This window comes from Poecilia formosa, unplaced genomic scaffold (genome assembly GCF_000485575.1).
Source record: "Poecilia formosa unplaced genomic scaffold, Poecilia_formosa-5.1.2 Scaffold589, whole genome shotgun sequence".
In the NCBI taxonomy this organism is placed as follows: domain Eukaryota; kingdom Metazoa; phylum Chordata; class Actinopteri; order Cyprinodontiformes; family Poeciliidae; genus Poecilia; species Poecilia formosa.
The window spans coordinates 47,736-61,102 of NW_006800528.1; the positions used below are offsets into that span (position 1 = coordinate 47,736).

The 13,367-nt window shown below is 34.5% G+C and overlaps 3 protein-coding genes across 4 annotated transcripts in view; all 3 read left to right on the forward strand.

The window, feature by feature from the left end:
* The window catches only part of LOC103129892 (Fc receptor-like B), a 7,314-nt gene extending 5,211 nt beyond the window's left edge, over positions 1-2,103 (forward strand). Inside the window, exons 4-5 of the mRNA XM_016665479.1 lie at positions 766-1,023; positions 1,792-2,103. Of these exons, the coding sequence (XP_016520965.1) occupies positions 766-929 (164 nt within the window). The 3' untranslated portion in view covers positions 930-1,023; positions 1,792-2,103. The remainder of the gene's footprint in view (positions 1-765; positions 1,024-1,791) is intronic.
* Positions 2,104-3,954: 1,851 nt separating this feature from the next.
* Positions 3,955-7,792, forward strand: LOC103129889 (sialoadhesin-like). Its single transcript, XM_007541111.1, has 6 exons — positions 3,955-4,217; positions 5,995-6,243; positions 6,416-6,538; positions 7,067-7,129; positions 7,289-7,336; positions 7,436-7,792. The coding sequence occupies exons 1-5, from the start codon at positions 4,109-4,111 to the stop codon at positions 7,318-7,320; spliced, it is 576 nt and encodes a 191-aa protein (XP_007541173.1). The 5' UTR covers positions 3,955-4,108; the 3' UTR covers positions 7,321-7,336; positions 7,436-7,792.
* Positions 7,793-13,038: 5,246 nt separating this feature from the next.
* The window catches only part of LOC103129893 (uncharacterized), a 9,645-nt gene continuing 9,316 nt past the window's right edge, over positions 13,039-13,367 (forward strand). For both annotated transcript variants that reach the window (XM_016665487.1, XM_016665488.1), the window contains exon 1: positions 13,039-13,230. In XM_016665487.1, coding sequence (XP_016520973.1) covers positions 13,047-13,230 — 184 coding nt within the window. In that variant the 5' untranslated portion in view covers positions 13,039-13,046. The remainder of the gene's footprint in view (positions 13,231-13,367) is intronic.

Genomic DNA, 13,367 nt, shown 5'->3' on the forward strand with positions numbered 1-13,367 from the left:
AATTACCAAATTAAAAACATATTTGCTCTGATCATTTGAACATTTCTCTATTTTATCCAAATGTTCATGTAATTTTAGATATAACCCAGTATTTATGATCTATTTTGTTGCACAAGAGTTTGAAACCAGTCCTTAACTTATTTCTCATCTGACTTCATTGTCATCTTGTTTTAGAGCCGCTCATTACTGATCTGCAGCCATTGGTGCTTGAACTTTTTTCCTGATTGGATCATTGTTTCATATTGGTATAGGTGAAGCATATTTTAGTTATGTTATGTAGCACATGTTTGACCCAGGCATGTTTGTATGGTTTGTGTTTAACAAGCTGTGTGTTGCTGTGAAATTACATTTACAGGTTGGTTTGTTTGTAATTCTGCTAGTTTGATCTGTTGATGAAATAATCTGGTTGAACCCGAGTTTGAATTATAGGGCAGGTTTGGAATTTCACCTGCAATAACCAAAGTTTCCACAGTTTCTCATTTATTGCAAACATGATAGACAATCAGGTCCATTCTTTATGTTTCAATTTGGAGAACTGGTGAGTTCAGCCGTCAGGTCATTATTTGCATCACAACAGATGAATTTGTTTGTCTCAGGAAATGTTTACTGTAATCTTTTAAACAAATACAAATCTTAAAAAAGCTCTTGGATGATTTGAGAGAAACATTGATCAAATTCACTCACTAAAGTTTCAGAAAAGTTTCTGCATCTTCAAGAAGTGATTTTACTCACTTTAATTTCCTAACTATATATTTTGTCGTATAGATCCCAATAAACCCAGTTTGGTTCTTCAACCCAACTGGTCTCAGATCTACAGAGGAGAGAAAGTCACTCTGAGATGTGAGATCCAGGGAGGAACTCAGTGGACGTATGAATGGAGAACAACCAATAGAAACTCTCCATCATCCAGTGAATACAGGATCAACTAAGCTACTGATGCTGACAGTGGAGAATACAGCTGTAGAGGAAAAAGAGAAGGGTTTTCCTTGACACCATGGAGTAATGTTGTTAAAATAATTGTGTGTAAGTTGATTCTTTACAAATAACATGGAAGTGATTATTTATATTTCATTTGTTTCACTTGAACAAATATTTCTTAGAACAATTTTAAAACTGTCTTCTTTGCCACTTAAAAATATTTTTAATTAAAATTTGAAACAAAGTAACAAAACAGCAACTTTCACTGTAACTGACAAACAGAAAATTTAATCCACTTTTGTCCAAAAATGGATTCAATTTACTTCAATGTACCTGTAAATTTAATTTTATAGTGTATTGATAGTTGATATTTGTTTTATGCTCTATCAGATATTACGTATCACTGTAATATCTGATAGAGCATATAAGAGCTCTAAACCAACATTTAATTTATTTTTATTTTTATTAAATGATTCAGATGTTAGGTTATCATTGTTAATGAGTTTTATTCATATGAAAGCAGCCAGAGACCAAAGAAAATCTCTGAAGAGCTTCAGAAAATCCAGGGAAACCTTGATCAAAATAAAAAAAAGTTGAACAGCTTATATCAATAAGTGTAACTAGGGAGCAGATATTAAACTCAAAATGTAAGAATACAACATGAAATTAGACTTTGTTTAAAATAATAATTAAAAAAACAAGAAAAATACAGTATCTAAAATAATTTTTCAACCAGAAAGAACCACAACTGTTATGTTTTTGTACTTTGATATAAATATATGAAGGAGAATATTACCCATTAAAAAGAATGAAAATGAAAAGATGAGAGATGATCAGGTCAAATGTTTGACCCAGTTTCTAATCTCTCTCCAGCACCCAAACCTCAGCCTGTCCTCTCTGTGTCTCCATCATGGCTGAATCCTGGAGCCTCAGTGACTCTGAGCTGTGAGTTTAAACATCAGGATGCAGGATGGAGGTTCTACTGGTATAAAGCTGTTCCTGATCCATCCAAATGGTACCGGTTACCATTCTACAGATTTGAGCTGCTGGCTAACAACCCAAACAGAGCTGAACAGAACTCCTACACCATTAATGGACCGACTCTCACAGCAGGATTTGTGTGCAGAGCAGGAAGAGGAGAACCAGAGCTTTACACTGATTACAGTAAACCAATGTTTGTCTGGTCTGCAGGTCAGTTTATTTCTTTCTTTCACGTCAATAAAAGTAGCTTGAGGTTTTTAAGCTGATCCAATACGTCTTCTTTTCAAAAATAAAATGTTGGAAATTAACTTGTGTTTACTTATGGCAAGATATTAGAAATAAAAACGTATAGTGATGGATCAATCATATTATTGGATAATAAGCATGAGTCACCCTTGATTCTTTTCATTAGTAACTTGAAAGAAATATGTGATAAAAATATGCAGATTTTTTTTTTTTTACAAATCCACACAATAAATGTTAAATAAGTCAGTAGGCAGTAAGATGGTTGAAGATAAAATCAACCAATCACTGAATTAAAACATTGATCAGGAAAAGCTATTAAACATTCACCATTAAAATCTGATGTGAGCTTGTAAAAAAAAAGAGAGAGAGAGAATTAATTCCTCGTTGGTAGTTTACTTCATTTGAGAAGAACTGAAATATTTGGAAAGTTTTAATTCCTCTGTCGCTACCAGCCCCCAAAATGGCGCCAGCAGCACTTCTGCTGACAACATCAATCTAAGCATACAGCAGCCAATATAGGCATATTGCATATCCATGTAACGGGCAAAAACATCTAAATGATAGCAACAATATTTTCTACCTCCTCAACACCCAGCTTCAGAAATAAAGCATAACTAAAGGCTAATTAGACGCTAACGACTCACACCTGGTAAACACCAGCAAGGACAGCGCAAAACGGTCCTGCCCACACAAACTACCAGTCAGATCAAACCCAAGCTCTGCTCTTTCCAACAACTGAAAAGAAGATAAAGAAGACAAAAAACCTAGCTAAATTCACGAAGCTAAAAACATAAATGTAGTCCTACCTTTGCTGTGTCTTCGTCATAATCTATGTTAGAGTAAATATTTCCACTCAGGTCTTGTAACGCATTGTCCTTGTGTCACACTGATGTCATTCCTCGCCATTTTAAACTTCTCTGTCTCCATGGATACCGCCTATAAACTCAAAGGACTTCCTTCACGTTAGCACGCAGTTGGAGCTTTCCTTCGTTTACGTAAACATTTTTCGCTAGTTGTGATAGGTGAATGATGTTGCCATGGTATTTTGTAATCACCCAAATCAACCAATGGGCTGCAGAAAATCTAACCTGTTAGTTTGATTTTCCGACTCAGTGCTCAACGCTTTTATAACCAGAGCGCCCATGACTGTACTTTTTAGTAGCACTTCACTCTAATATTGCTTCAAAAACCATTGTTATTAATTGCAAATAATATTTATAGGAAGATATAAGTTGGGGAAAAATAAATAAATTAAAAAAGATAGAGAAATTTGTTACTGCACACATGGTGCCAAAATGTCCAAAAATGGCACATTTGGAATAATTGCCTGAAATTTTAACAAATAATACCTTTCCAAAATTGTTTTGGAATTAAATTTGGTACAGTAAGTGGTCAGAACCTGTACTGCAGACTGCTAGAGCTTCTGGGTTACACAATATATTCCATTAGAATTTATGATTTTTGTTTTTAATTTTTTGACTGTGTGCCATATGTATTTGCTCTTACTCAGTAATACAAATGTTGATTTCTAGAGTATACCTGTATTCTGTTACCTGAATCAATCAAATACACCTTGTAGTTCCTGAGATATATGGAATTCATTTTGGGGGTGTCATTTTTGAGAACTCTAAAAAAGTCTGCAAAAAGAAGAAGAAATGAAAGTCTCATCAACTTGTTGAAATGTTGCTGTAATCTTTATTGCTATAGAAACAAAGCAAATGTTTCTATAGTAATAAATGTTTCATTTGTAATGAAACATTTCAAAGATGTTTCTGCTCTCAGATGAAATCCTGTCTTGTTTCCAGATCCTCGTCCAGCAGCTTCTCTCTCAGTGAATCCTGACAGAGTTCAACACTTCAAATCTCAGCCTGTGTCTCTGAACTGTGAGGGAAACTCTGCTGAGTGGAGAGTGAAGAGGATTACGGAAAAAAGAGAACCGTCATACTGCTCCATCTGGGGGAAAATGACTGGATCTACATGCACCATTAAATCGTTCTTTGATAACAGTGGAGTGTTCTGGTGTGAGTCAAAATCTGGAGAGTTTAGTAATGCTGTCAACATCACTGTACACGGTAAGATATGGTTTATATTCTTCTTTCTTTAAACATCATAAATATATATAATATTGTAAATATCATAGCATAGAGTTTATGGAAGTTTTTTGACATTTTCTGCTGTGTTGTACATATTGAGGTTAAATCACACAATAATTCATTGTGTAGATTTGTTTTGTGCCATTTTTCTTCAATCATGGTATCAGGTTGTTTTTTCATTATTTTTTTTGGTCACTATTTAAAAACCATTCAGATTAAAATTTAAAATTGATCATCAATGATGTAAATTGTTTCCAATGGATTGCTCTGCTGCTCATACAATACTAAAATCAACTCATCAGATTATGTCATTTTAACCCTTGTGCGTGCGAGGACTGAGGCAAATGATACAAGTTTTACGTCTATGGGGTCGGTTGGACCCCATTTGTAAACACAAGGGTTAAAGAGTGTAATACTTTTTACAATGGTTACAAGTAACAGTAATAACCACTTATTGTTTGACAATACTTTATTAGTGTGTGGTTCTGACCAATGGAAGCAGACATAAATATTCCATCCTCTGGCAGTGTTTATTCTCAACCAAAAATAGTTAAAAAAAAAAAAAAGATTTAAGACAATTTTTGTCAGTTGTATTAAATTGGATAAGCAGGTGAGCTATAGGGAAATCAAGCTTTTTTCATCTGTGCCTTCTATCCATCCATCCATTTTCTGTACACCCTTGTCCCTAGTGGGGTGGGGAGGCTGGATGTCGATCTGTAGCGAACGTTTCGGGCGAGAGGCGGGGTACTGCGCCTTCTATCAAAGGTCAAATCTAGCTTGTCTCCTACTGACTTTGAGAAACTTTTCCATGTCTTCATCACTACTGTTCCAACTCATTATATAAAAATATGGACCAATCTTCTTTACAGCGTCGCTTAACTGGAACCCGGAAACTAGAGCACATAACACCAGTATTGGCTTCTCTGCATTGGCTGCCAGTTTCTTATTGGATTGATTTTAAAATTATTTTATTGGTTTTTAAAGCGCAACATGGCCTAGCCCCCAGCTTATCTTCAAGAAACATCTTCATAACCATTCTGTCTCTATACATTTTGGTCAAATAATAAATTATTGACAGAAGTATTTCTGTCAATAATCTCTAGAACCAGACTGAAAAGCAAAGAAGACCGGGCTGTTGCTGTCACTGCTCCTAATCTGTGGAACAACTTGCCTTTTTAATGTTAGATCTTAAAACTCATTTTTTGTTTATTAGCTTTTCCTTAAGGCCTGGCATTGTAATTTATTTGCCCTGACTGGTTTAATTTGTGTTTTATTCCTATGTGTTTTACACATATTTCTGTTTTATGAATACTGTACAGCACTGTGCAGTTAGTGCTTTATAAATAAAATTGATGTTGACATTGACAAAAACAAGATAAGCATCTCTCAACAGAACAGAGTGCAATGTTCAAGTAGCATACACTTTCATGATTTTCATGATAATTTGATTTTAATCTACAACCTAATTAATAATTATTACAAGTGGGAAATTTCACATTTATGCCCGTCTTTTATCTTTGGAGAGGAGCTCAGGTCGTCATCACCCTGTTAGCTCACTCTTCAGATTCTCTCTCATATTCAAATTAAGTCTGGCCATAAAACATTTCTTCCAATAAATTAATTTAAAAACTATACTACCAGTTTATTTTATCTGATCACACAGACCTTGCTGTCTACAAAAAATGACATTACACTTGAAATTATTGACACAGCTTAAAGAAGTTCTTGAACTGAATTTTCTCTGATTGTTTTACAGATGATAATTATGATGAACCTCTCCTGGTGAGCCCTGTTCATCCTGTGACTGAAGGAGATCCTGTTACTCTGAGATGCAGAGAAAAAGATCAGCTTCTCTCCAATGTGTTTTTCTATCATAATGATAAACTCATCCAGAATGACAGCAGAGGGGAGCTGAATATCTCTGCAGTGTCAAAGTCAGATGAAGGTTTCTACAAATGTCAACGTTCAGGAAAAGATTCACCAAGAAGCTGGATGTCTGTTAGAGGTGAGGAGGAAAATATTTGGTTCATTTTATTCATTAAAACTATTGAAATGTTAGAGAGAAACAAGATGAACACTGAGGATGTTTGTCAGTGTTTTAGCATAAAGTCACTTTTTCTTCAAACAGGAAATGTCACACAATCTATTTCTTCCTTGTTAATGTTTCTTGTTTTCAGTAAACCAGTTACTGAAAACCAGCTCCAGCTCTTTATTTGCTGTGTTATTGATCATTGGAACATCGGTTGGAATGGTTCTCGTTTTCCTCCTGCTGTTGTTCTTTTGCTGCAGACGGAACAACGGTGAGACATTTTTTTCTTTTCATATTTGATTTGATTGTTCATTTAAAAAAAATATTTATTGTAGATGTACTCTGATGTTATAGCACAAAATCCAGGCTTAAGATAAATAATGCAAAAGCATTTTTCTTTCTCATTTTTATTATGCTTCGTTAAATTTGTCTTTCTTTTTCTTCCTATCAGAAATTACTGGCAGTTCTACTGCTATATGTGTAATATGTTAGAAGTCAGAATGTCTCCTCTATGCAACGTAATAAAAATAAAACTTTAATTTAAATGAGATCTAAACAAGTGACTGAAAAAACGAAAAGAAAGTCAAATTTTATTTTCTAATATTGTAATTATTTCACATTTAAATTTTATAAAGCTTTTGACTCTTTTCTTTTCTGTCGGTTCATCGTTCGTCTCTATGACTCAGTGAATTCAGTCAATATTCCTACAACTGCAGGAAATGGAAGGACTTAAAATGTTATTGCTGTGCTGTTTAATTATAGAGAATCACTAACTAATCGAAAACCTGATATGTTTCAGTAGCAGATGGACCCAGTGATGCTACATACTCCCAGATTGAACTGAGAGACTTCTTGAAAAACTGTGAGTTCTTTGTAGTGAAATATGTCTTCATGTCTTTACGCTGCAGCTGATTTCAGGTCAGATTATCATCTGTCCTGACCAACTGCATACTAACACTGGACAACAGCAGAAACTGATAAATCAGACATCACTGTATCTTTACTCTGTTTTCTGTTTCAGACTTTACTCCAACGTATGCTAACATAAACTAACAGAAAAAGGATAAAGGTAAAGATATAGTCTCCGTCTATCACTCTTTTTGCTAATATGTCTTATGTTTGACACACAGTGTATATAAGAATTAATAATCAACCTCTTCATTTACAGGAATGCAAAGTCCTGCAGCAACAGATGCAGATGCAGTTTATTCTGAAATCAGAACAGGAGCAGCTTTGGGTAACAACTACAACATGTAGCTTCACATTATTAGTTTATTATGGGATTTATTACATGAGGTAATCTGACAACAACTTTCTTAAATCATTTATTTTCTTACATATTTCATGTGTTTTTAAAAGTCTATACAGAACTGTGTCAGACAACCGTTTTCTGAAAAATACTTTTAGTAATGCTGGAAAAAAAAAAAGAACAAACTCCAGAAATATAGTCGAGTGTACAGGGGCTATGATGAAGTTTGAATACATTAAATATTTTTGTATATTTTTAATGGTTTATTTTACAAATACATACTATGTTTTACAGTTTTACAATATCTCCCACTCATAGTATTTTTTTTACAATATAATTGATATATTTTTGTTTTAGTGATTTAATTTGTTTTTATGTTGCATTTCTAAAATATTCAGTTACTGTATGTCAGCATACAAAGTGCTGAATGCAATGCCTTCCATATACTTGATTGCTTTTGCAAAGCTTTTTGTTTCGACTGGGTCAGTCCAGCTGTCGGCTTGTAGCTCCCACACCATGCTGTAGTCTAGACAATGCAGGCGAATAATCCACAGCTTTTTATCTAATAATTAAAAGCTGCCAGAAATGCTGAATTTTTTCCACAATGTACAGAGTTTTGCTCACTGAATGTGTTCATTTCTGACTGGTCTACATTATTTTATGCCTCTTTTTACATCAATTTCTTACATGTTGGATTCATGTTGATGTGTGTTTAAAGACATAATGTTGAATAAAAAAAAAACAAACAAAAATATTTAATGTCTTCTAGTTAATCAGAAATGTCGTAAGTAGAGGTCGCGACCCACCACGGTGAACACTTTTTTCTACACTGTCACCTCTAATAGAGCATAATCATCATAGTGAAGGAGCCTGACATGAATGCAATAATTTTATCTATTTATTTATTAGAAAATTTGAAAGTTATGTTTTATTTTTCGTCTTTTAACAGTTACATACTGCTTTTTGATGGACTATCACAGAAAATCCCAATGAGATACACCTTTTACTAATAACAGTCTTTATTAGGATTCTGGTGGATTTTATTTTTTCAAGAGTGTGTCATCCTTGTCTAAGAGGATCTTTAAGACAGCTGTAGAAATCATTGTTTATAAAGACAAAAAAATAAATTATTGCTCTTGGGGCCCCCTGGTGGTCGCTTTAGGTTACGCTTCACCGGTAATATGAGCTGCTAAGTGAACAAAATATGTATTTGCGCAAGTGTACCAATGAAACAATATGCTTTTAAAGAAATTTTGTGTATATTTTAAAATATATGCTCAAAGTAGAATGTTTTTAAATTCACTTAATGCTTACTTGAATAGTAAACTACTAAATATAGTGAAATTTTGGTATGTTTTAAATTACATCCAAATTAGGCTTAATACAGTATGTCTTTTTAGGTCCCTTAATAAAATTGTACTATTTTTGTTAAAATGGCAAATGGTCTCGGTCTTGTCTCGGTCTCGGGCACTCAGGACTCAGCATTTTATTTCAAGACCAGTCGAGACCGCAACTGTGAAAATATCACTAAACATACAGCATACTGTCCAGTTTAGTTAACATCTTTGTTTTCGGTGGATGCAAAACGCACCGATTAAAATCTAAGCAATAACGTGTTTCTGTTACTCCCCCTCGCCACCTTTCACTCGCACGCGGCGCTCCAGGAGATGCGCAGTGGTTTTCTCTCAGCGGCAGAAGATGTGGGTCTAATCGTCAGTAATAGAATAGCGCTGCATAAATCATAAGAAATCCAATGGCCACAGCTAATTCAGCAGCGCTTCGCTTTCACAGACGGTGGGCACAACGTCTATCTTTTTTCGTCACTTAGAAAAGTAGCTCAAAGAAAGGTAAGCTCCGTTGACATGATGCTAGCAAAGCTAGCTGTACAGAGACACATAAGCATTTGTGATGAAAAAAAGTCACTCTCTGCACTGAATTATTGTGCGGAGGTGTTGACTGACTTGTCACATATATGGGACAACACTGTGTCCAAAAGTCTGCAATATAGTGACGTGACATTCAGAAACAGTTGAATTCTGCACCACTCTTTACTTATTAGATTGGACTGGAGTGTCACTGAGAGCCATTGTTCTATCAGATTACCATATACTGTCAGAATACCATACATGCAGTGAGTACCATGCCTGCATAGCATTAAGAAGTCCGACCATCAGAGGAGTTGTCAGTTCACTATACGCAACAAGTTATGATGAAAATAAGTCATTAAATTGTTTTCAATCATAACTATATAGATATACATGCATTGTTGTAGTTTCAAAGTGTATTTAAAGCAGGGTCTGGCTGCAGCTGGAGTCAGCTACAACACACGCCCATGTAAAACTCATTAACCTACTTAACTGCTAAGTCAGGATGCCATACAACTGTTAATAACAAAGTATATGACGATCTACATCATGATTCTATGTTGCTGATTAAACGAAATCTTATTTTAATGACATCTGACAGATATAGCCATGAGTTTGTGCTAAGCGTTTGACGATCTGACCTGACAAAACACCCGTTCTTTGTTTTTGTAATGCTCTGCGTACACTGCAGTAGCTCTCATTATTTTATTTAATTATATATGTTGATATTTTTTTTAATAAATAACTAAAACACAAGAACGAAAGAGCATGCACATTGCTCTTTGATTGTTTTCGTTCAAAGTGGAAGCTGTAATGTGTGCCATTGTGTCAGACTGCCTGGCTTTATGTAGCGGGAGAGAGGGTGAGAACAGTCACAATGAGCGTCTTGTGCTTGGTTACTTTTTGCTTGTTGCTCCTTGGTCAGTGTTCATAGTTGAGCTTTATTTACCATCCAGGCATTGCCTCAATTGCTATGTTTAATGGTGCAGACAGTTGGTTTTGACAGTTTTTACTAGAGTTGACAACTTTTCATGACATTTGGCGGTGTTTTATTGTCTGTTTTTAGTTGTTTTTTTTCACTTTTATATCACAAGTGAGCCTGTTTTTTTTATCATCTAGAGTCGGTAAGTTTAGGTTAACTCTTTATTTTATTGATTTCATTTTTGTTGGACCACAAGCGTCCACCAACCATGGACCAATGAGAATCAATCAACATGATGTACAGTTTGCTCTAATAAACCGTAGCACTTCTCATGGTGACTCAATCACTCTATGATCAAATAAATAAGAGCGGTTGAGTCTCACATTCATTATTTACATGATAATATTGCAGAAACAATGTTATTTTTGCCTATGTGTCAAAACCTGAAACTACTGAATCAAAAATATAGAAATAATGTTTTTCAAACAAACATTTTTTAGCTGCTTTTAGACGTTTTTAAATTTAGAACTACTTCTCATCATTCACAGTTTTTCTGATCTGTTATCTGCCTCCACCCACCTGAGATCTTATTTTAATTCTGTCACTAATTTTCAAACATAAGGAGGAACGGTAAAAAATAACCGACCACTTGGTTGTGACACACTCGAAACTAAATGATGTTTTCACACAAAACAACTTTATTTATGTATATACTACTTTTGAATCTGTTATTGATGCATTTAATTTTTCATCATTTTCACTTGAATATCTACAAAAACAACAAACATTTGAAAACATGAATTTCCTTTTAAATGTTTTCTTGTTAGTTTATGCACATCACACTGAGCTTGTTGCAGACTTGACTTATTTTAACCTGACTTCTCACCAGTTTACAGGAAAAGTCCCTGCGGTTTGTAGCAGAAACAAAGTTCACAGTGATGTCAGTGTTAGTAAATTAAGATATTATGATTTCAGTCTAACATAGACTCTGTTTCCTGCTCTTCTCTTTATCTACAGAAGCTGCGTTTGCATCGTGTCACTTCACTGAAGAAACGTTTGACTGAAGCAGAAAAGCTGCCTGGAAGCCAAGATGGAGAAAACCTTGGATCCTTTGCTGGGCTTATTGTGTAAGTAAATCACTTTCTGTGTTTCAATGGTGGAAAATCAAGGAAAATAATATTTTATTTTCACAGGAAGTACAAAAATGAGCTCACTCACTAACTCACATTTCAATGTTCTATTTTAAATTGCAAGTCGAAAAAATTTGGCTGAATTTGATGTAAATCTGGGAATATTTTGTTGTCAGTGTCAAGTTTCTGACGTGCAGTTTAAACTCATCAGACAGAAAAAAATATCTATATGAATGAATAATATGGATCTAAATAAAAATAATGGATTTGTTAAGTTAGTGCTAAATGTGAGTGTGTGACAAAATTCTGCTGTTTAATTTTATGTTATTTAAGGTTTATAATGTTAACAAGGTTTCAACCTTTATTTCAGTGCTGACCTCACTCTTCTGCTGTGGACAAGCTCAGGGTAACGTCACTTTTAATGTTTATTTTAAAGATTTATTCTCTCAACAACAGCCTCAGCACAGGCGGGGATGTGGAGGGGGAGGGGAATGAGTGCAAGTGCCTTTTTTTGAGTGCTTTTTTTTTTTTTTACATATGTTTTAACTGTGCATCAGGAGACCTGCTTGTGCCCCCTCACAATAGCATTAAGCTAAAAATAACAATTTAGTAAAATAAATGAGTCTGGCTGCCCTTGGTTTAATAATAAAGCTGAACAGATTCTCAGTGCCTCTGCCTCCATTGGGCCCAAAATAAGGAGGAGGGGAGCAGAACATCAGCTTGTAAGTCAGATTATGGGCAAGAATATATTTTTTTCAAACACTTGTTTGTGACTAAAAATGTAGGTCTGATGTTGAAGTTAGACAAACAGTTTCTATTTATTTTTGTAATTCTCCTGTAACAGCAGGAAATAAACCCTCCTCGCCTGTGAAGAGGGCCAGCAGCTACTGAGTTTTCTTTGCCTTGATATATCTCAGTTTTACAATTCTAGATCTCAGAGGTGCTAACTTCAAAAAAGTATGTAGAGTTAATTCCTCTGAGCTTTTCTGATCTTTAAAGCAGTCTGCAGCCAAGTTGCTATGGATGTTAAACATAGCAGCAAATATTAATAACCAGCTAATAACCAAATATTATTAGGTTTTATTTAGTAAAATAGCAGCAAATGTTCTTCTTTCATAACATATTTCATAAGCAGCGACCTTCTCTCCTATGGTCTGATTAAAAAACTACAGTTACAGATCAGCTCATCCCTCCAGCTCTGTCAGCAGCAGAAACATCAACATTATAATTATTAGGGAAACAAAGACTATATTTGCTTTGCTTTGTCCCTACATGAAAATAATATAGTATGATTAGAATAAATATGAAATTCTTGATTAATATTTAATGTTGATTAATATTTACTGTTGCTATGTTGTTGTATGGAGTTTTAAGATCTTGTTCATCTGAGCCCCCGTCCCTCCAAAGGTCTCTGCACGGCCCTGCTCGGCTTCATTCCTGTATTTCACATCATACTGTGTTTTTATTCTTTTTCTTTTGTTGTGTTTTATCAGTTATCGTTAACCTAGAAAATAAATGAACTAAATGTTGGTTCTGTTGTAGATGCTGTGCTGACTACTGAGTCCAGCTGGTCGACGTTTTATTCTGGAGAGTTTGTTACCTTTAGATGTGACATGAATGAAGGAGAAAACTCTGACTGGGAATACAAGCTGAACAAGAATAATGAATCATATCTGTCCATCAAGAAAGATAAAAACAACACATTCACATTTCTTCTTCATAGTGGTGAATATCAGTGCTGTGGTCGCAAGAGGAGTTCAGATGAAACAAAGTGCAGTAATACTGTTACTGTCTCAGGTATGCCTAAAATATTTTAGATCACATTTTAACCCGAAACAACAGAGGATAACTTTCACAAAATATATCCATATTTTTACTCTACTTTATTTCACATATTATATATATATATTTATTTATATGTATGTATGTATATA

Bases quoted from the DNA above. Each gene is read 5' to 3' on its own strand.
- LOC103129889 (XM_007541111.1), top strand. From the start codon at position 4,109: ATGACTGGATCTACATGCACCATTAAATCGTTCTTTGATAACAGTGGA. The intron at 4,218-5,994 runs GTAAGATATGGT...ATTGTTTTACAG, and splicing joins TGTCAACATCACTGTACACG to ATGATAATTATGATGAACCT. The intron at 6,244-6,415 runs GTGAGGAGGAAA...TCTTGTTTTCAG, and splicing joins AAGCTGGATGTCTGTTAGAG to TAAACCAGTTACTGAAAACC.